The sequence below is a fragment of the Sarcophilus harrisii genome, chromosome 2 (assembly GCF_902635505.1).
Source record: "Sarcophilus harrisii chromosome 2, mSarHar1.11, whole genome shotgun sequence".
Taxonomy (NCBI): domain Eukaryota; kingdom Metazoa; phylum Chordata; class Mammalia; order Dasyuromorphia; family Dasyuridae; genus Sarcophilus; species Sarcophilus harrisii.
The window spans coordinates 113,479,537-113,503,964 of record NC_045427.1 but is presented as its reverse complement, the minus strand read 5'-3'; the positions used below and the strand labels follow the sequence as shown (position 1 = coordinate 113,503,964).

Genomic DNA, 24,428 nt, shown 5'->3' with positions numbered 1-24,428 from the left:
AGAGAACTATTAATCACCATGCTAAACTAGATAACCATTGTATCATCAATTTCACTGACTTAACACCTTATTGTAAGAATCTTTGTTTTAAGTACATTTCTCCAGAGTTCTGGCCCATTACATCAGACACCAGCTTTGTGACCTTAAGCAGGTCATTTTGCCCATCTCCCTCATTTTTCTCAACTATAAAATGAGATTAATAATAGCATATACTTCAAAAGACTGTTTATGAGGATAAGGTGTATTATAAATATTAAAGTACTATAGAAATATGAGCTATTATTGTTAGAGGCACAATCTTAGCAAAACCTAGGTATCATCTGGTCTATTTGATATCACTTTATCATTCTGCTCTCTAAGGAACTTTTGTACCTTTTATCTCCACACCCATCAGTATTTATCTTGGATTATATACTCTTCCAAGGATCAGAAACTATATCTTTGAGGGTTTTTTGTGGGAATACTGAGGCTGTACTTAAGTAACCTGGCAAGTGAGTATAGATTAGGGGCCAGGGCCAGGTTTTGACAACATAGCCAGGGTGCTTAAAAAACATTAAGTGAGATGTCATGAATCGGGCAATAAATCTATGAATTCATAAGCTTTTACAATTGATTTGAATGTCCCTTAACTTACCAAGAGCCAAATAATTATAAGCACTTTGACCTAATGATGTGAAAACTTGTACATATGAGAAAAAGTTATCATTCCTTCTTCATTTACCAGTTACATAAAATCTCAGTTCCTTGGCTTCTTTTACCCCCCAAAAAGGGATTAGGAATGAAGTTGTTTCTCTCCTTATTTGGGTATTGGACTTAATTAATCCAGATTTATCCAAAATGGCTGAAAATATGGTATCCTCATTCATAAGTGACTTAAAAGTTGCCATTTATACCATTCACAGACTGCCAACTTTATTTTATTTATCTCTAATGATTCTTGGGGTTTTGTATCACTTTCACTTCCAGATATATTCCTTTTTCCCAAATAACAAAGAATAAAAGAGAAAGAAAAAAGCTATTCATGAAAAACAATAAATACTTCAAGTGAATACGGAAGTGCATGCTGTATACTATATTAACCTCTCATTTTTCAATTTTCAATTTCATAGGGAAAACAAGTACAAAAGACTGCAGTGGGGTAGAGTAGAAAAAAATTCTAGATTTTAAGCCAGGGGACCTGGGTTCTAATATCAGCTCTGCTTCTGTGTGACCTTGGGCAAGTAATAATTTACTGGGTAATTTCTGCCTCTGTAAAATGAGGGTGTAGAATTAAATAAAATCTAAGTTCCCTTTTAGCTCTCAATGATATTAATTACTGGTTTTGCCACTAACATGCAACCCTATGCAAATCACTTGCTTAGTTTCCTCATCTGAAGATTGAGGGAGTTTAAAGACAAATGGATCTCATAGGATTACCCAAACAAGAAATAGAGGGAATTACAAAAGATAAAAATAGATAACTTTGATTACTTGAAACAAAAGTTTTTACATACTCAACATTATTGTATTTTGGATAAAATGAGAAATGATCAAATGGGAAAAATCTTTGTATAGAATTTTTCTAATAAAAATTTAGCGTCCAAGATAGAAACAAAGACAAAGAGCCATTCCCAAGTAGATATGAATAAACAGTTCTTAAAAGAACTGCAAAGTATTCACAACTACATGAAAAGTCTTCAGATCACTAATAATAGAGAAAATGCACATTTTTAAAAATCCCTAAAATTGGCAAAAATGACAAAAGTGACAACCATCAATGCTGGAGGAATTGTGGAAAGGTGGTTGTTGGAGTTTTGAAATGGTGTAAGCATTTTGGAAAACATTCTGGAATTACACAAAGTGACTAAAGCATCCATACGATTTAGGTTTTTAAAAAAATATTTTATTTTTTCCAATCATATGTAAAAACAATTTGTAATAATTTGTTTTTGTTTTTTTTCAATTTTGAGGTCCAAATTTTTTCCTTCCATTCCTCCTTTTCCTCACTCCAAGACAGCAAGCAACTTAACATAGGGTATACATGTACAATCTTGCTAAACATATAAAATGCCCATATCCTTTAAAACAGAAACTCCATGATTAGAATTATATCCACAAGGAAGCCATCAGTAGAGGAAAAAGTCCCCATATACTCCATAATATTCACAGAAACATTTGTTGTGATAGACAAGAATCGGAAACAAAGTTTATGCCTATCAAATGGGAAATGGCTAAACAAACTGTTGTTTTGTGTCGTTTTTCAGTCATGCCCAACTCTTTGTGATCCCATTTAGGAAAATGAGGCAAATAGGGTTAAGTGACTTTCCTAGGGTCACACAGCTACTAAGGAGTCTTCCTGTTTTCAAACCCAGCACTGTCTTTGCTGTGCCACCTAGCCAATCTTATATAATGAAGGGTTTGGAGGAAATGAGCTCTTGAGTCCTTTGCAACATCATTTATGCTTATATAGTCTTTTTTTTTTTTTCTGAGGCAATCAGGGTTAAGTGCCTTGACCAGGGTCACACAGCTAGGAAGTGTTAAATGTCTGCTGGTGCTCTATCCACTGTGACACTTAACTGCCCCATCCATACAGTCTTAAGGGTGTATTCTGTGAAAGCCACTTAAGCAATAAGGTAATTTATAGGAGGGAGAGTCTACTTCTTTGGGCTGAAAAGATATTCGTGGATGTTCATGATCAACTGTCTAGTTCAGGAGTTGACAAACTATTGCCCCAGCAAATCCAGATCACAGCTAATCCCATCTATTCCAGTCCCATATTCTACAGATGAGGAAACCGAAGCCAAGAAAAATCAGTAGTAGAAAAAAAGAATTTGAACCCAGGTCCTGTGACTCCAAATACAGTGTTGTTTCCACTGTACAGACTGCTTCTTCAACTTGGAATGACTAGAAAAAGCTAAAAAGAAGTGGTATTTGAGCCAACTTTTGATGAGGGTAGAAGTCAAATGAAGGGGAAAGACAGTTAAGTGGTATAGTGGATACAGTACTAGCCTTGGAATCAGGAAGACCTGAGTTAAAATCTGAATTACTAGCTGTGCAATCCCAGGCATGTCATTTAACCCGAATTGTCTTAAAAAAAATTAAGACAGGAACTTGGATTTGGGATGAGGATGGATAATCGGAATGTTGATACTTCTTCCTTGCCATTTTTCCATGGCTGCTGCTTATACCAGGAATAAGAAAGGAAGCAGGACAAAGAAGTTGGATGCTGAGTTCTTAGTAGAAGTGAAAAATTTGCCAAGCTTGGAGTATGGCATTCCATCCCCCACCCTCAATTTTGACCAAAGCTGAACAAATACATTTTGACAAGACAAAATTAGCTGAAAGAAAGAAAAGGAAAGGAAACCCTCAGTTCAATGAGCCACTCTAATTACAGGACAATGATTAGGAGATGGCTGAATTTAGAACTGTAATTTTCTGAGTAATCTATGCAATGACATGCCCAAGTTGAACATTTAAAGAATCAGGTTACCTATACTTTCCATTTGAAACAGTCTTAAAAACAAATGCACAAACTTCCTGGTCTCAGCCCATCCCCATTTTTACCTTCCAATATGTATTTATTATGGAGGATGGTTCAGGTAATGCTTGAACAGCTTTCAGGATCATAAGATTTAGAGCTAGATGAGCTTTTAGGGATGACTTAGTCCAGTTTGTTCATTTTATATGAAGATATTAAGGTAAAGGAGGAAGAGGAAGAAGAGCAGGAGAAAAAAGAAAGAAAGAAACAAGGAAGGAAGGAAAAAAAGAAGGAAGAAGAAAAGGAAGGAAGTACCAGATACTGTGCTAAGTGCTGCAGATACAAAAAGAGGCAAAAGACAATTCCTATCCTCAGGGAGCTTTTGGGGTCTTTTAGGACCCAACTATCCCTTTTCTAGACTCTATGTATACTTAATACCTTTCCGTTTTTAAGGAGGAAGCATGATATAGTTCAAAGAAGCATGGATTTGAATTTTAGCTCTGTACACTGATGACTTCGAATTTGTTTTCTGTATTTTGGTTCTTTCTATAAAACATAGGTTTAGACAGACTAGATAGCTTTTGAGCCTCTGGTAGATCTATAATTTATGACCTAGCCTGATGAAGTCATCTCTTCATGATATAAACCACACAAAGCTATGGATGAAAAAAACCCAAATATGTACTCTTTGTCTCCGTTCTCTTCTTTTCTAAAATATAGACTCTATCCACTTTCCACTTTCTTTCTGATCACAACTAAAGTGAACCTCAAGAACCATGGTCTCTGGGTGAAGCCAGGCCTGGGGGAATAACAAGATGTTTTCCTGATCATGGTCGGCACTCATCCTCTCACAGTTCCTTGACAGAAAAGGAGTAGGTCTAGCACTTTCAGAGAAAGAAGTTATTCACTGTCATCATCAGTCCCATATTGATAGTTTCCAGCAATTCACTTTTATAAAGTACTTTCATTCACAAAAAGAACTTAGAAGATAGGGAGGATTTCTTTTTATTACATTTTGGAGAAGGAAACTGAAGTCAAGGGAGGTTAAATGATGATTTGTCAACATAATTAAGAGTGCTGAGGTTATGGCCCAAACTCAAGCTATTGGATGCTGAAGGCTTTTTCCACCTCAACTTGCTGCCTTCTCAGTTCTGGGTCCAATGGACAAGTGTTTAGCTTATTCAAACCAAGTCTCATCTCACATATTATATTTTAATAATATAAAGTTATATTATGAACTTTAAGACATCCTCGTCTTCCTTTCTCAGTTTTGCAGCATAAGAAATATGATTTTTAATCATTTTCCCAAGGGCAATTCAGATCTGATCTCAAAATGACTCCATTCAGAGTTGTTTCATACAGTTGTGTCTGACTCTTCATGCTCCCATGGGCCATACTGTTCATGCAGTTTTCTTGGCAAAGATATTGGAACTATTCGCCATTTCCTTCTTCAGGGGATTGAGGAAAACAGATTAAGTGACTTACTCATATGTCTAAGGCCAGATTTGAGAAGGTATTTTTGACTCCATACCCAGCACTCTTCCACTGAACCACCAAAACTATCCTGCTCAGAGGCAAAAATACAAAACAGAAAAGAAGTGAAATGTATTTAGGGAAGTAAGGCTGGAAAAGCAATTTGGTGGAGTAGTGGACAGTCAGAAAGACCTCAGTTCAAAACTGCCCTAAAATACTTACTAGCTGTGTCACCCTGGGCAAATCATTTCACTCTGCCTTAGTTCCATTATCCTTAAAATGAGCTGGAGAAAGAAATGGCAAACCATTGGGCTCTTTGCCAACCAAACCCTAAATGGAGCCACAAAGAGTGGGACATGACTGAAAAAGACTCAGTCTTTTTCAATAAGAAAGTTGGAAAGATAGATTGAAAATAGACTGAAAGGCTTGAATAAGGTCTGAGTAAATTTGGAGCTAATGTTATATAGTGGCAAAAGCATGGATTTGGAATTAGAGGACTCAGCTCTGTGCTTTACTAAGTAAAGTGTGTGACTTTACTGTGTCTGGGGAAGTCACTCTCTCTGAGCTTCATTTTCCTCATCTGTAAAATTAAGATAAAATTTTTTATACTTCTTAGGTGAAAATTTTATAAGCTAAGTGATTAGGAAGATTCCAGCTGAGAAACTTATTTTCTACTATCTTTCTCTTTTATCCCATTTGTATATTTCCTAAGAATGACCTGTTATAGTTATGAAATCTATTCTCCCTTCTAGGCATTTGGGGAAAATGCACACAGGAAATAAGTGGGCTTGTGGAAATAAATGAGCCTCTCCCCATTATCCCCCTTAGTGATAGTGATCATAAATGGAAGGGGGGGGGGAAGGAGGAGGGAGAAGGGGAACTAGGTATTCAAAAAATTCAAGACAGGTAAACAAACAATTTAATGGAATAATACAGAAGGATGAGAAAGCAATCTCTATCATCAGTGGACTTTTAAATCGATGAGACCACAGATCCAAATAACATTACGTTATTTATTATTAATTTTTTTATTCCATTGGTAAAGCACTTTAGTGTACAGACAATTCTCAGATCCATTATCTTACTGAAATCTTCTAACTTTGATGAGAAAGGCAAGAGAAAAGTCTTCCTGACCTCATTTTGCTGACAACACAGGGAAAGGTGCAAATGTTCAGTCAATTCAATTTAACTTATATCAGGCATATATATATCTGTCGGATACCGTGCAAGTCATCAGAGATGTAGTAGCACAAAATGAAGCAAAGACACCATTAATAATTTGCCCAAAGCTCCACAATAGCTAAGCAGCTCAGACAGCCGTCTGAGACCCAGGTCTCTGATAGTCTGGTGTCCCTTTGGCTACAACTATGCTGCCTCACCCAGAATGCTCTAGTAGAACAGAACATGGAAGAAAGCAATACCATAAAATGTGGGAACTGATTAGAGATTTTTCTTGCGTTGCATTATTTTCTGCTGTATTTTATAGTTGTATATTTTGCTCCCCAGGCCAAACCATTAGCTTCTCAAATCTGGTCTCAAAGACCATTAAACATTTCCTGTATCTCCTATGACACCCAGCAGTAGTAGACACTTTATATTAGTATTCCTACTGACTGAGGGAGGCAATAAGAGTTTATGGTGAAAAAATCACTACTTAGAAGGCCAAAATGTCAGATTTATGAAGTTACTCTTGACAGGGACAAGGCAGCAATTCCTAGTTCAATATACAAGGTGAGAGGTACAAGGTGCAAGGCTCAAGGAACAAGTGAAAAATCCACAATGACATTCTTTTTGCCAAAAGGTACCTTTATTTACAAGAAGAGATTACAGAAAATGAAGATGTAAAATAGAGACACCAGGAGTGGTAAATATGAAATAAATTTGGGAGAAAAATAGAAAGAATAGTATTGTTAGCAAGGAAAGGAAGTTACACCACTGACTGGCAGACTAACCCTAAAAGCTAAAGGAATTTGTTATATATAAGAAGGACAAAGATACCATGAAGTGAAAAGGAGGGAAGTGGGGGAAAAGACTTACACCATGAAGCAGGATGCCAGGGTGGGCTTATCAGTGCTGTTCCTATCCTGCCTCTGGGAGTTTTACAATCTTATCAAGTGCTTCAGGCTTTCTCTGTAACCCCTGTATAAGAGTAATTAGGAAGAAGGAAGAGTATGGCATACTGACTCTAGTTTTGGACATGATTTTAGACAACCATTCATTATAAGATATCCAAAAGGCATTTGGAGATACAAACTGGAAGGCAGCAGATATTTTAAGGCTGGATAAGTAGATTTCAAAATCATCAGCAGAAAGATGATCATTGCATCCATGAGGACTGATGAATGAAGGGGACAAGAAAGAGACTAACTGTGATCTAGGAGATTTTTAAAAGGAAGAGAATACTAAAGAAGATTTCCAAGAAAGATCTTGTGGCATCTGAGGATGATTCTGAAAAGCAGAATTGAGTAGGGTGTATATTCCAAGGGTGAGGGATAGTCTGTAAGAAAGCATAAAGGTGAGAAACTGGATGTGGAGGTGGGAGAGGTCTAATTTGGCTTGTAAATAGAGTAGGTGAAAAGAACATGAAATATGGTCAAATTGATTTTAAATAGATCATAAAGGGCCACACTATTGCAAAAAGGAACAACAACAAATACAAAAAACCCTGAGGATTCAACTTTGGCTAAATGATTTCCCTGCTGAAATCCCAAGGATATCCAAAATACAATTTCCTAAGCCTAGCATTTGGGATATTCTCTGACATACCTGCGATTGCACTTTCCAGACTTATTTCATGGACTACTCCATGAAGAGTGTCAGCTTCCTGAGAGCAGGAATGTCCTTTGCCATTTTTGTTTGTTTGTTTGTTTTGTTTTGTTTTCCCAGCATTTAGCATAAAGGAGCTGAATAAATATTAATTGATTGTTTGATCACTCCTCTTCCTGGACTCCTAGTTCCCAATAAGATGTCTTAATAGCCTTTCACCCAATTGCATGTTTTAGCTCTCACCTCCATGAATTCCCAGAGACAACAGTTGCCTACATCTCCCAGAATACTCTTTCCTTTCAAAGCTTGGTTTAAAAAACATTTTCCTCCTCTTTTTCTAACGGCTAGAATGCTTTCCTAGTATTTACAAATTAGTTTGTCTTTCCATGTAATTTACAAATTTGCAAGACCACAGATCAAAAGCAAAAGCCTTCAGAGGTCACCTAATCCAAAAGTTCTAAGCTTTTTTAGTAACATGGCCCCTTTCTGCAATCTGAAGCCAGCTGGAATGGCTGAATGTTTTAAAATACAAGAAATCGCAACAACCCTGAAGTTAGGAGGACGTGAATTCAAATGTGACCTCAGACAATTCGCACTTCCTACCTGTGACCCTGGGCAAGCCACTTAACCGCAATTGCCTCAACAACAACAACAACAACAAATAATAACAATAATAACTACATTTAGTAAAATATATAAGATTACAAAAGAAATCAAATATATTGAAATATAGTGATCAAAAATGTTGAAAAAACAAAAACAAATTTACAGACTCCAAGTTAGGAACCTGACCCAAACAAAAAAAATCTCATTTTACAAATGAGGAAACTGAGGCTTACAAATGGTAACAGTTTCTCTAGACTTGTAATCGTGTGACAGCCCCCAAACAGAAGACCCTTTGTTTGGGTTTTGTATTTGTATCCCTATCCATTAACCACAACAAAACGCGCAGATAGTCATTAAAAACTCCTACTACGAGTATAGCACTTACGTGAGTAGAATTTATTACTATAGAAATTATAAATTGGCAGATGCCTAAACTGAGGTCCTTCAGATTCCCAAAGCTGTAGCTAACATCACTAGGTTTATACTCTAGTAAATTGTCACGTGCACCCACAGCTTCTCAAGTACGTACCTAGCAAACAAGGGGAAGTTAAGCGAGGCAGGAACATTTATTTAAGTGAGCAGACAGGCGTGCACTAAGCTCAGGCCACACCCCGAGGCTGCTGGTGGAGACCTTGCCCCCGGGAAGCTTTCTCAGAAGCTAGGGCTTAACTCTCATGCTCTCTCCCTCCCGGATAGTCCCTTCATCTCCCGGGCTTAGTGCAAGAGAGAAAACGTGACAATAACTCTAGAATCTCAAATTGTGAAGGGATCTCAAAGGCCATACAGGTGAACTCCCCGTGCATACCTCCAATGACCCAAAATTCACTCTCACTTAGGACAGCATTACACTCTTGGGCAGTTCTAATTGTTAGTTTGTTTTTATTTTTTTCTTAAAAAGGGCCCAAATCTGCCACTCAATACTCCTAGGAGGGACAATGCAGGAGTTTCTTTATTGTGAAAGGGTTTTCTCCAGGAGGATGCCCCTGGCCCCTGGCCCGGTCCTGGTTCCCGTCTCGTCTCCATCCTTACCCAGTTAGCTCCAGAAGCAAACTTTTCAGACTGACACCCCGCGAGCTCTTAGCCGAAAGCAGGGCGAAGATCTGCGGGAACTTGATGACCATGCACACCACTAGCGTGCTCCAGTTGCAGAATTGCAAGAGCAGCCCCGCCTCCATGGCTGCTCTGGGTCCGAGGCTCCACTTGCAAGTTGCCCACCTCCCTTTGGCTGCAGCTCAGCCAAAAGCAACTTCGTCCTCCCTGGGCTCCTTCCGCCTTCCTCCGAGCCCGCAGCAGTCACGCCAGACTCCAGCCCCCGCCCCTGTAACTCCTCCCATCCGGAGCCGCCCAAAACGGCAAGTCTGGGGCTGCTCGGGTAATGGGTCTGCCCTGCCTAGAGCAGTCCGGCCTAGCTGGAGGGGATCCTGGTAAGAAGGGTCGCCCCCAACCCCAGTGTTCTGTTCCTGCCCCGCCTTTCTCTGCTTGCTGAGTGAGGGAGTTTGACGAGATCGAGCTGAAAGAGATCTTTAAGCTCATTCAGTAGCCACCCCTCACCCTCAATTTTGTGACTGGGGAAACTGAGGCCTAGAGAGGGGAGAAAGGTTTGAACACTGGACAAAAAGGTTGTGCCGGGTTGGGAGGAGGGTAGATTTAGAACTGAAAGGAACTTTAGAGGCCAGTCAATCCAATGCCCTCTAAGATAAATGTGGCCTAAAGTGCTTAAATGCCGAGAAAGAGAGAGAGAGAGAGAGAGAGAGAGAGAGAGAGAGAGAGAGAAAGAGAGAAGGTTTTGTCTTTGTGTTCCTATCCATCAACAACAAAAAGTTGAGATATATATCAATATGAATATATAAATATGAATTTGAACTCAGATCTTTGCATGTCCTGGTTCAGTGCCCTTTCTACTAAGACTATGCCTTCTGCTTCCCCTATTCGCTAGTTCTGTTAGAAGTAGAGGAAAAGAGATAGGGTCCAAGAAAAAATTAAAGTTCTTAGGTGGAGGAAGGCCAGATCAAAGAAGGAGAAGAAAGTAGTCCCTTCCCTACCCCTCTCTCCTCCCCAAATATAATTCCTACTTTCTAATTCCTCTGTTCAGGCAAGAAATACCCAGAGCTGAGGAAATATTTTGCCCTTCATGACAGTTTTATTCTTTGTACTTGTACCTCTGGCACCTAGCACATAGGCACTTACATACTTGTTGTTTGATTCAATTAAACTTAGATAATATAAATATTAACTCTTTTTTCTAATCTTTTGAGGTTCACAACTTTGCCAGAACCCTCTGAGATAAATAATAAAACAGTATTTGAACTAGCTCTTTCACAGATGAGAAAACTAAGATTCAGAAAGGTGATAGTGGAAAGATACTACAGTGGTTTAACACTTGTCACCAGCTCATTTTACAGATGAGGAAACTGAGACAAACAGGTGATTTGCCCAGGGTCACACAGCTAGATTTAAATTCAGGAAAATGGATCTTTCTGGTTGTACATATAGAGAGAGACATCTATCCTTGCACATATGTGCATATATAGATATGCACATGCAAATGTGTGCTCATTGTCCCTCATTCTTTTTTTTTTTTTTTTTTTTTAATAGCTTTTTATTTACAAGTTATATGCACGGGTAATTTTACAGCATTGACAATTGCCAAACCTTTTGTTTGAATTTTTCCCCTCCTTCCCCCATCCCCTCCCCCTCCCCCCATGGCAGGTTGACCAATACATGTTAAGTATGTTAAAGCATATGTCTTAACAGTTATTTTGCTGTACAAAAAGAATCGGAGTTTGAAATAATATACTATTAGCCTGTGAAGGAAATCAAAAATGCAGGCAGACAAAAATAGAGAGATTGGGAATTCTATGTAGTGGTTCATAGTCATCTCCCAGAGTTCTTTCGCTAGATATAGCTGGTTCAGTTCATTACTGCTCCATTGGAACTGATTTGGTTCATCTCATTGCTGAGGATGGCCAGGTCCATCAGAATTGATCATCATATAGTATTGTTGTTGAAGTATATGATGATCTTCTGGTCCTGATCATTTCACTCAGCATCAGTTCATGTAAGTCTCTCCAGGCATTGTCCCTCATTCTTGAAGAGGACCGAAATGACATCACTATGTTAGAATCAAATTACAGTGTGGCTGAGCTCAGAATGCTCAATCTACCCATAGATAAGTACAAATAGTCCACATGAACATTTGGAATGGGGATGTCTCTAAATTTGCACATCCCGCATTTCTTTTGAGCCATTGCAAATCTCCTTTGGTCTAGAGCACAGCACCTTCTTTGAGATGGACACACCATGCTGGGTGGTCCTGTGCCACTGTCTCCCATATCATGCAATCAATTCCAAAGTTCTTCAGAAAGACTTTGAGTGTCCTTTTAAGGTTTCTTCTGACCTCCATGTGAGCAATAGTGTTGTGTGATTTCTCTGTAAAATAGTTTTTTAGCATTTGAACAACAAAGATAATCCATCTTTATGTGTGTGTATGTGTATATACATATACAATATACATATGTTTTATATTTTGGATACATATATGGATATATGTACACAGATATACAGATATGTATATTGTATCTCTCCCTCCCCCCCCCCCCCCCCCCATAGAATGTGAATTCCTTGAGGGCAAGGACTTTTTTCTTCATTGTTCTCATATAAAATACATAATTTTTATACAAATATGTTTACAGATATAGTGTGAATGTATGTACACACACACACACACACACACTGTATCCCCCCAATAGAATGTACATTCTTTGAAGGCAGGATCTATTTATTGTTTTAATATCCCTGGTGTCTAGCAATAAATAGATCCTGCCCCCAAAGAATACACATATTAGATGTTTAATACATTTTTATTGAATTAAATTGAGATTACTTCTCTCTGGGCCTTAAAAAAAGGTTTATATTAACTGGAGAATCTCTTCCAGCTCTAAATGCATGATTGCACAAGGTGATACAGCTAGAAAATGACAAAGCTGAGATTCAATACTAGATCTTTGACTATGACTCTTATTCTCTTTCCACGCTGCTATTTCAATTTTTAAAAACAAAGATTCATTACAAAATGAAAACCATTTCATAGTCACAAAATAAGATCATCTCCACAGGCCTTTTTATACAGACATTCTTTCTTTTGTTTTTTTTAATCACCTTGTTTTGTTTTGTTTTGTTTTTTTAAGCTCAGGCACGTGTAATACAATAACTAACGGTTGCTTTTAGGTTTATAAAGACATTATCTCATTTTATCTTCACAACAACCCTGGAAGGTAGATGCTATTACTATCCTCATTTTACAGATGAGGAAACTGAGCCAAAGGTTCCATGTCTTATCCAGGGTCACATAGCTAGTAAGTGTCTGAGGCAGTAGAAGGTACCAGACCCATTCCTTGGTACCCTTCCTCTGTCTCTCACTACAAGTCCCAGTGGAAAGTTACATACAGTTCACAATTCCAGAAAGAGAGTGGAAGCTGTTTCTTCCTTTTGACTGTAGCAGAGTTGGGAATGGGGGAGACAGGGAAGGGTGAACTTAGCATGGACTGAAGAGAAAGTGCTTAGCCCTCAGTTCAGAATGATGGATCCTAGCAGGACAGGGGGCCAGAGGCAAGGACAAGTAAAATGGTTCCCAGAAGTATCATTATTGGTCCCAGAAGTGGCAGAGTGGAATTGACACATGCAGGTTCATAGGTTCTCTACCTCTGGCAATCTGGAACTGAGAAGGTATTTCCACATTACTACTAGTAGAGTATACAGTAGTTAAGACACTTTCTTACCATGGGGGATTTGGAGACCTAAAGGATGGATTTGGATACATTCCCTTCTTTCTGGTCAGAAGGGGGAGATATCTGAAAGTATCTACCTGGTCCAAAGAGAATTGGTGGGCAGGTCTTTAGGAAAAGCCTCAAATGGGTGAAGATTCAGGATCTCCTGCTTCATTCCCCACCAGCTGGCTTCCATTTAGAGTTCTGGTCAGGGAACACTGAATTGGGATGATACAAATTAAGTCTGAGCATTGATTTGGGCAATGAGATTAATTGCATGCAAAAGATAATGACTTCAATTACCTTGCTTCTGTAAAATTTAAAATTGATTTTAATTTTATTTTGCTCTGACTAATGCTAGAGTTAATATTCCCTTGAAACCCTTTCCCCTGGTAAACTTCACCCCACCAGTCACATCCTAGAGAAACTTGCCTATAGGTCAAACTTTTGTCTTGTATTTACCCCCACTTTTGTAACTTCACTCATCACCTTCTTTTCAAAGAAGCTTGATTAATCTAAAAAGTCAGAGCTCATCAATTTAAACTATTATAACAACTCTCATCATGGGGAACCTTTGTCTTATGACCCTAAGAATCTAATCTAGACTGAGGTTAAGAGGGTTTCTGAAGAGGAGATCCAAAGAATGTCATTTCAATTACATTATGTTATTATGTCATTGATAGCCAATCAGAAGAAAACTCCTATGTTACTCTAAAATGTTAGCATTTTGTCAATTGTTATAAAAGACTCACTCTGTTAGCTTTCACTCAATTTTTGTCATTGAGTGATACCATTGACCCATTTTATTGGTTACTGCAAACCTAACTAATAAATAGATTGAGTTGGGATTGGTCTCTTAGTTTACCTTAATTTTAAATGTAACATTACAGATGATCTGGAATGAGAGTTATAGGACTATCCCAGAAGTATCATTAGCTACCCAATGATCCTGAGGTTCTTATTACTGTTTCTGCCGATCATTTCTTCTTTATATTGTAAGAGTCATTTTGTACTGCAATGATTTAACATCAGCTATTACGTAGACAAAATAATAAAGATCTATGAATTTATTCTTTTCTACAAGCCATTCTTCAACTGATAAATTGTCAAATAAATTAAACCATTTCTAGTCATATCAAGAGGTGCTCGAAATCACTATTGATCAGAGAAATGTAAATTAAGACAACTGTGAAGTGTCACTACATAGCTCTCAGATTGACCATGATGACAGGAAAAGAAGATGGATGGTGGAGGGTATGTGGGAAAACTGGGACACTAACACATTAACAATGTAAAGTGATGAACTGATCCAACCTTCTGGAAAGCAATATGGAACTATGCCCAAAGAGCTATCAAACTGTGCCTCCCTTCTGATCCAGCAGTGTTTCTACTGGGCCTGTATTCCAAAGAGATCATAAAAAAGAAAAAAGGACCCACATGTGCAAAAATGTTTATAGCAATCCTTTTTGTAGTGGCAAGAACTGGAAACAGTGGATGCCTATCAGTTGGAGAATGGCTGAATAAGTTATGGTCTATGAATGTTATGGAATATTATTGTTCTATAAGAAATAATCAGCAGGATGATTTCAGAAAGGCTTGGAGAGACTTACATGAACTGATGCTAAGTGAAATGAGTAGAACCAAGAGAACATTGTACACAAAAACAAGAATATTATAAGATTTTCATTTCTGAGGGATATGGTTCTTTTCTCAACAGTGATGTGATTCAGGCAAGTTCCAATGGTCTTGGGATAGAGAGAGACATCTATATCCAGAGAGGACTGAGTATGGATTAAAACATAGTACTTTCACTTTTTAAAAAAAATTTTGCTTGCATGTTGTTTTCTTTCTCATTTTCTTTCCTTTTTGCAATGATTTTTCTTGTGCAGCATGATAATTGTGGAAATATGTATAGAAAAATTGCACATGTTTAACATATATTGGATTAGTTGCCATCTAGGGAGGGAGAAAAAAATTTGGAACACAAGGTTTTGCAAGGGTGAATATGTTTTGAAAATAAAAAGTTTAATAATTAAAAAAAGAAAAAGTAGAACATTTATTATGCACTAAATTACCACAAATAATAGAATTTAGTGTTTTGGCACTACATTCTCTTTACCTTTTACCTCTCTATTTTAAGTTCATTTTGACTAGACAAATAAATAGTTTGGTATGTTTGAGGTGAGGGGAAGAATCTATCCTTCTCAAAGGAGAGATAAAGCTTGGAATTATTGGTCTTTAGCCTTCTCTATATTTTATCACTTTAACGTGTATGCTATGTTGCTTCTTATGCTGGGGTTATAAGTCTGTTTTTGTTTTCCTCTTCCAGTATTGCCAGTAATAAGCTTCTTCCATCTTGAAAATTAACCAGTGATAACCTAATGCTGTTTAAATGATGGAGTACTCTAAGGAACTTTCTACTAAGAAGGAGTATATTGTAGGAACAATATAGACTTGTATATATAGACTGGGTTAGTTTTTTCCTTAAAAAGTATTAAAATTATCATTGAAATTTGAATGGTCCAGGGACTACAGCTCAAACCATTAATATTTTTTATGGCACAATAATATGCTATCACATTTGTTTAGCCATTATCTGATGAATAGCCACTTTGTTTCTAATTCTTTGTTATAACAAAATTGCCAATATTTTTGTAAGTGTATAGTCCATTCCCTCTTTCTTTGGTCTCTTTAGGGCCTAAGCCTTGAGATGATACCATTGCCTCAAAAAGTATGGACAATAATAAATTTCAGAATATAATTCCAAATGTCTAGACATTCACAGTTCCACAAATTGTTCATTAATGTGCCTATCCTTCCAACACTCCTTCCAACAACTCTCATTTTCCCTTTTTGCCATCTTTGACAATCTGATGGGCATGAATTGGAATCTCAGAGTTATTTCAATTTATATTTCTCTTATAATTAGTGATATGGAACATTTATTTGTGGATCTTAAATACTTGACTTTCTTCTTTTGATGCCTGCCTGTTTTTATCCTTTGACTATTTCTCTATTGGAGAAATAGCTCTTGTTCACATGTATTATTTTAATTTTCTTCTGAATTTAAATGCAGAAAAGAATATTTTCATATACAAAGCAGAACATAAAAAAGAATTATGCATGAAATCCCATATCTTCACTTCATTCCATGTATTTTAAAATATATATTTTTTAAAATTTTACACATTAATTTCAAAACTATCCTACTTGCCTGTGCTTACTTTTGAATTTTTCTCTTCTCTTCATTAAAAAAAAACCTTTATTTTTTTTCCTAACTTAAACATACACAAAAAAGAACATTTCCACATATATATTAGAATATAAAAGAAGAATGTACATGGTTCTCTGAATCTCTGCTTCATACCATTTGTTTTTTGAAAAAAACAGCATAAAACAATTTTTAGTTATAGCTCAACTTATTATTGCAAAGTCTCAAGACAATATTCCCAAAAGAGGTCTTCACTCAGTTTTTCCCATTAACATCTGCTTTTTTTTCTGCTTGATTGTACTATCTTCTGAACTTGTTTCTTATTCTCATTTGTATATAAAAAAAGTTTAAATGACCATTTCTTGGTCATTATTATTGCTAACCTCTCTTCATCCCTTCAAGTTCCCCTTACCCCATTAAAAACTGAGAAAAAGGGTAAAAAAAAAAACCACACCCTTGTAACAAATAAGAATAATCAATAAAAACACATTCATATAGTGACCATATATAGAAATATATTTTGCTTTCTGCATATCGAATCCCTTAGCAATCTGTCAGGAAGCTGGGTAGCATGTTTCATAATACATTCCCTGGAGACATAGCTGATTATTGTGTTGATCAGGGTTGTTAAATTATTTCTGAGTTCTTTTTCTTTGTTATCCTTGAATAAATTGTTCCTAGTAATTCTGCTGAATTTACACAGTATCATTTCATATTATCCAGTATTCCATGAAATTATCTGGTTTTGGTCATTTCTTCTGAAGTAATAATATTCAATTACATTTATATACTACAGTTTTTTCAACTATTGCTCAACTGATTGGCAGTCACTTCTTTCAATTCTAGTTTTTTTTGTTTGTTTTTTGTTTTCTTTGGAGGGGAATCTAGATGTAAAATAACTTTTCATGATTGATCTCTTCTGTTGTTTACGTTTTCCCTGATTTAATTTCTGAATTGGGAGTTTTGTGGCAAGGCTAGACTTCATTTGCTTCTACACTTTGGGTTAGTTATTTGCCCTTCTTAGATGGTTAACTATAGGTACTCTGGATTCTTATATTGACCCGAATTAGGTATCCCTCAATTTGAAAGTAAGGATAATGGATCTTCAAGATATTTTATGGCATTCAGGATAAAGTGCTAGGGACTTGTTCAATGTCCACTTTTTCTCATTGAAAATTATAGATAATTTTGTTGGATATGACATTTTTGGCCACAAGACTAGTTCTTTTGCTTGTCTATTGATATGATTCCAAAACTTGCACTCTTATATTTTAGCTGCTGACAAGTCTTGTACAATTCTAATTGTAGCTCTTACATATTTGAATTATTATTTTTGTTTGTTTCTTGCAAATTTTTCTCTTTGATTTGGGGGTTTCAAAATTTGGCAGTAATATTCCTATAAGCTTTCCACAAAGGATCTCTTTGAAGTGAGAATTGGTAGATTTTTTTCTATTTCTACTTTCCCCTCATGTTCTATCCTCCAGGACAATTTTCTTGGATTATTTTTTGCATTATTGTTTCTCTTTTTGGTCACAACTTTCTGACAGTTCTATTATTCTTATATTTTTTCTTCTTGATCTGTTATCCAGATCTGTTTTTTTTTTTTATGAAATGTTTCACATTCTGTTCTATTTTATCATTATTTATAATCTGATTTGTTATTTCTTGATCTCTCATAGCTTCATTGGCTTCCCCTTGTCTGATTCTAATTTTCAAAGAATTTTCATCTTTGAGATTCTGTATTTCCTTTTCTAATTGGTTAACTTTTTTTTGTAATCTTCTTGTTTTTCATGGATAGTTTTAATTTTTTTCTTTAGTTTTTCCTCAGTGTCTCATTTGATCTTTAAATTCTTTTCTGAGTTCTTCTGGCTGGGCAAGGAACCATTTCATATCACTCTTTAAGGTATTTTTTTCTTTTTAACTAAAGTGTTCTCCATTGCTAAGTGAAATGAGCAGAACCAGGAGATCAGTATACATGGCAACAAGACTATACAACAATCAATTCTGATGGATATGGCTCTCTTCAATAGTGAGATGATTCAAACCAGTGCCACTTGTTCAGTGATGAAGAGAGCCATCTACCCCCAAATAGAGGACTGTGGGAACTGAGTATGGATCACAAAATAGCATTCTCACTCTCTCTGTTGTTATTTGCTTGAATTTTGTTTTCTTTCTCAGTTTTATTTTCATTTCTTCTTGATCTGATTTTTCTTGTGCAGCAAAATAACTTTATAAATATGTATACATATATTGAATTGAACATATATTTTAACATATCTAACAAATTATTGGACTACCTGCCAGCTAAGGGAGGGGATTGGGGGAAGGAGGAGAAAATTTGGAACAAGACGTTTTGCAAAGGTCAATGCTGAAAAATTATCCATGTATATGTTTTATAAATAAAAAGCTTTAATTAAAAAAAAAAAAAGAATGTGGGGACTGCAAAATCAGCATAAAAAAAGAGATATTGTAAACATAAAAAAAAAGTGTCCTTTCAAGATGAATCTTGGTCTTCTCTGTTCACATAGTTATGTTTTAATGATGGGGTTCTTTCTTTGACGGTTCATTCTTTTTTAAATAAGAAGTATTAGTGTAAGCACCTCTAATCATGGGGTGGGGGAGAATGATACCTCAAGCTTCCCTTCAGCTCACCACTCTGACCAGGAACCCCAAACCAAGAACTGCTACAAGTGCCCACAGCCAGCAGCACCTCTGCCCCACTAACTCTGCACTCACAGGTGTGCCAGTTCTTTCTTGCCCAGAACTGCATTTCAGAAGCACAGCTGGGCTAGGCCATCCCCAATCAATCAAGGTTCGATCTATCTTCTTGGACTCAACCCCCCACTGGACAGTTGGGGAGGTGAAAGTGTCTGTGGTTCCTGTTAAGCTCTAGCCACAACCAGCTAACCTGGAGGGCCCCTGCTTGGTGTTTCTGTGGAGCTAGCCCAGAGGTGTTTGCACTTCAAAAGGCTAATTCTGACTCAGGATCTTTCTTTAAATTTTGTCCACTTGTCTTATGAATACCTCTGTTCTGCCCCAAGTCTTCTCGGTTTTTCATCAGTCTCTGTTCGCCCTGAGGCGCAAATTTGTTCTATTTGTGGGGAAATCGGGAGAGCTTGAAATTTACTAACCTATTCTGCCATCTTCCTAGAATCTTCCTATGGTTGTTGACTTATTTACCTGTATTGGCACTGGTATTATTTGTTGCCTCTTTTCCTATTACCTATGGGATTCTGGCAGTCAGGATATAAGAATTTATTCAGTGTTTACTCTGTGGTAGGTACTGTACTTTTGGCTGACTTTTTGCTCATATTTGCCACAGAAGCAGTCACTGTGGCTTTTCATTCAATGTATTCATCTTTTTTTTTTTTTTTTCAATCTGGTAAGAGTTTGAGGTTTTTGAAGTATGTGCATGGAAACTAGATATTCTACCTCTGTTAAAACTGCCATCTTCACCAGAAGTTGTGCTTACTTTATTTTTTTAGTGATTTTTCTCCATATTGCCATTCTAAGTGATAGGGTAAATAAGAAAGATCCCAGCAAAAGGCCATGTCCCTGCTAGAAACCCAATGTCAGCAATCCCAGGGCCCCTCGCCCTCCAATGGGGAGGGGCATTGACCAGAGAAAGCTTGTTTTTTTAAATTTATTTGTTTGTTTTACTCTTTTGAGGCAACTGAGGTTAAGAGACTTGCCCAGGGTCACACAGCTAACTAGTGTTAAATGTCTGAGGTCACATTTGAACTCAGATCCTCCTGACTCCTGTGCTCTATCTAGTTGCCTCAAGGAAAAGGTTTTAGTTGAATTTTAGTGGACCTTCTCCAGTAGGCTCTACCTACTTCAATTCCCATAGCTCCTCTCTGAGGCAAGCAGGGAGGAGCATTGTCAGGATTTATCTTCTAATTCCTTGCATTGACAAAATTATCATGACCCCAGAATTACTGTATCCAATCAGAAGACCAAGCTATAGATGTTAACCCCCACCTCCACCTCCACCCCAAACTATTTTTCTCCTATAAAAGAATCCACCTGCACTCTACTTCCTTGCTTACTCATTTTAGAGTTCTCCTGCCAGTCAGTGGTGAAATCCCCACCCCCTCTCTGGGTAACTTCTTTTAGCTGGCTTACAAAGTGTCACAATGGCAGGTTCTTTGGGAATTGTTTACTTTAGGCAGCAAATTCTGTAGTAACTTTGCCTGCCTTATGGCATCTTTCCTCTTGTTATAAGTAGTTCATTAGGAGTTAGTTGCCTTAATGATCTATTAAAAAAAAAAAAAAACAAAAAAAACTTCACCATTTGTTGTAATTGATGGTTCCACATATGGATGGTGTGGTGCTGGCTGATGGAGGACTGTGTTTTCTTGGTCTTAATTGTTAGGCCAAAATTAGCACAAGTAGCAGAGAATTGATCCATACTTTGTTGTATCTCAACTTCAGAGGCTGCATTGAGTGCACAATCAAACTGCTAAACACTCCAACTCTACTGCAGAGAGCATAACTCTGTTGGGCTGGCCACATTGTTTGAATGTCAAATGTACGCTTGCCAAAAAAATTATTTTATGGTGAATTCACACAGAGCAATAGCTCACAAGGTGTTCAGAAAAAGTGATACAAGAACACTCTCAAGGTCTCTCTTAAGAACTCTAGGATTGTATGATATAGAAGACAGTGGCACAGGACCACCAACATGGTGTGCTCTCATCAGAGAAGATGCTGTGCTTTATGAGCAAAGCAGAATTGAATTAGCTCAGAAGAAATGCAAGATGCACAAAGTTAGAGAAACTATCCCAAATGTTCATAGGTATTATTTGTGTCCAGCCTGTAAGCAGAGTATTCTGAGCTCATATTGGTCTGGTCAGTCACAATTAAACACATTATAATTCAATCTAACATAGTGATGTCATTTTGGTTCTCTTTGAGAACCAAGGACAACAACCCTATGTATAAAGGTACAGATAGGCAGCTAGGTAGCTCAATGGATAGAACACTGGGCATGGAATCAGAAAGACCTGAATTCAAATCAAGCCTCAGACACAATAGCTATATTACCCTGGGCAAGTCACATAACTCTGTTTGCCTCGGTTTCCTCATATATAAAATGAGTCAGAGAAGGAAATGGCAAACCACTCCAGTACCTTTGCCAAGAAAACCCCAAATGGGTTATAAAGAGTCGGAAATGACTGAACAACAACATAGTGCTTGACAGAATAGTAAGCACTTAATAAATGTTTATTGATTGGTATGTATGTGTATATATATATATATATATGTATTTTATATCTATGTCTCTATATATTTTTATTTATACATAGTTAATTACATATTCTCACCCTCATTAAAAATGAGTTCTTTAAAAGCAAGGATTTTTTTTTTTACTTTATTTGCACAGTGCCCAGTGCATAGTAGGCACTTAATAAATGTTAGTTGACTAACTTGTACAAAGGTCTATCATTTTTTCCCCTTGAGGCTATTGGAGTTGAATGACTTGCCCAGGATCACACAGCTAGGAAGTGTTAAGTATCTGAGACCAAATTTCAACTCAGGTCCTCCTGACTTCAGGGCTGGTGCACTATCCACTGCACCACCTAGCTGCCCCACAAAGTTATATCATTAAGGAAGCAGAAGAGCTGAAATTTAAACCCAAATTTCTGGTCTCAATCCAACATCTTTTGTCACATGTCATGATAAATTACAAATCATATATCAAATTAATAATTCCCTTGAAAACATATCTTATGACTGGCTTTTAAAAATACTTTATGTAGATAGAGTCAACTTGATATTATCTTCTTACTCACCCTGTTCCCTGAAAATAGCATATAATCTTTATTTAGACTTTATAGTAAATATATTTAATGCAAGGGGCTTATTAATTTGATGTATATTGACTCTTTCTTCCACAGCATAGCTTTGTTATGTATTAAAGCCATATGGAAATATGAAGTGTTATTTAAAAACTTTTTTCTTCAAGCTAAGCAGTCAGGAACCTAGTTCAGAGATAAGAGATGACAGTAGTGATAGACCAGAAGATAAAACCAAGTTCTAAGGACCAGCTGGGCTCCCAGGATTAACTACTTTAGAGCTAGAAAGAAATTTAGAGATAATGTAGCTCAGCATTTTCATTTTACAGTAGAAGAAACTGAGTCTCATAGATGTCATTTGATTTTCAATTTGATAATTCTATTTCCATTACACTGAATTGACTTTTGTATTCAGCCTGCTGGATGCCATGGAGCACCTAGCATAAAGGAACAGATTGTTTTATTTCATAAAGCCTGTTGAGGTCACAGTTTTATATTCATTGACAGTGTTATAATTATGCACAGGCATCCATCTTGGTCTATTTAATCAGATATACTTGATCTGGATTTTCTAGAAAAGTGATGAAAGATACAACTTGTGACTAGAAGAAAAAACTTTTAGACATGAAATGAAAAAAAATATTTTCTACACTTTCTAAATTTAATATTTATTATATTATGTTCTAAATTCAATAAATTTTATTATATACCATGTTAAATTTAATGTGTTATATAGACACAGATATTATACAGATATAAATTCATTTTTTTAAATTGTAACTTTTTATTGACAGAACATATGCCTGGGTAATTTTTTACAACATTATCCCTTGCACTCACTTCTGTTCTGACTTTTCCCTTGCCTCCCTCCACCCCCTCCCCTACACGGCAAGCAGTTTTATACATGTTAAATAAGTTATAGTATATCCTAGATACAATATATGTGTGCAGAATCAAACAGTTCTCTTGTTGCACAAGAAGAATTGGATTCAGAAGTTAAAAATAATCTGGGAAGAAAAACAAAAAGCAAACAGTTTATACTCATTTCCCAATGTTCTTTTTTTGGGTATAGCTGCTTCTGTCCATCATTGATCAACTGGAACTGAATTAGATGTTCTCTTTGTTGAAGAAATGCACTTCCATCAGAATACATCCTCATACAGTATCGTTGTTGAAGTATATAATGATCTCCTGGTTCTGCTCATTTCACTTAGCATCAGTTCATGTCTCTCCAAGCCTCTCTGTATTCATCCTGCTGGTCATTTCTTATAGAATAATAATATTCCATAACATTCATATACCACAATTTATTCAGCCATTCTCCAATTGATGGGCATCCACTCAGTTTCCAGTTTTGGGCCACTACAAAGAGTTCTGCCACAAACATTCTTGCACATATAGGTCCCTTTCTCTTCTTTAATATCTCTTTGGGATATAAGCGCTGGTTCAAAAGGTATGCACTGTTTGATAACTTTTTGAGCATAGTTCCAAATCACTCTCCAGAATGGTTGGATGTATTCACAATTCCACCAACAGTGTATCATTGTCCCAGTTTTTCCACATCTGCTCCAACATTCAGCATTATCTTTCCCTGTCATTCTAGCCCATCTGACAGATGTGTAGTGCTATCTCAGAGATTTGTATTTCTCTGATTAATAATGATTTGGAGCATCTTTTCATATGGCTAGAAATAATTTCAATTTCTTTATTTGAAAATTGTCCTTTGACCATTTATCAATTGGAGAATGGCTTGATTTCTTATAAATTAGATTCAATTCTCTATATATTTTGGAAATAAGGTCTTTATCAGAACCTTTGACTGTAAAAATGTTTTCCCAGTTTATTGTTTCCCTTCTAATCTTGTCTGCATTAGTTTTATTTGTACAAAAGTTTTTCAATTTGATATAATCAAAAATTTTCTATTTTGTGATCAATAATGATCTCTAGTTCTTCTTTGGTCACAAATTCCCTCCTTCTCCACAGGTCTGAGAGGTAAATTATCCTATGTTCTTCTAATTTATTTATAATATCATTTTTTATGCCTGGATCATGAACCCATTTTGATCTTATCTTGGTGTATGGTGTTAAGTGTGGGTCAATGCCTAGTTTCTGCCATACTAATTTCCAATTTTCCCAGCAGTTTTTGTGAGTTCTTATCCTCAAAGCTGGGGTCTTTGGGTTTGTCAAACACTAGATTATTAAGGTTATTGCCTATTTTGTCCTTTGAACCTAATCTATTCCACTGATCAACTAATCTATTTCTTAGCCAGTACCAAATGGTTTTGGTGACCACTGCTTTATAATATAGTTTTAGATCTGGTACAGCTAGGCCACTTTCATTTGATTTTTTT

The 24,428-nt window shown here is 36.6% G+C and overlaps 1 protein-coding gene across 2 annotated transcripts in view; it reads right to left on the bottom strand.

Annotated features, from left to right (window-relative positions):
• SLC66A3 (solute carrier family 66 member 3) overlaps positions 1-9,606 on the bottom strand; it is a 37,373-nt gene extending 27,767 nt beyond the window's left edge. Inside the window, exon 1 of one of the 2 annotated variants that reach the window (XM_031950604.1) lies at positions 9,332-9,606. In XM_031950604.1, coding sequence (XP_031806464.1) covers positions 9,332-9,477 — 146 coding nt within the window. In that variant the 5' untranslated portion in view covers positions 9,478-9,606. The remainder of the gene's footprint in view (positions 1-9,331) is intronic. The other variant, XM_031950603.1, reaches the window with a different exon arrangement.
• Positions 9,607-24,428: the final 14,822 nt, after the last annotated feature.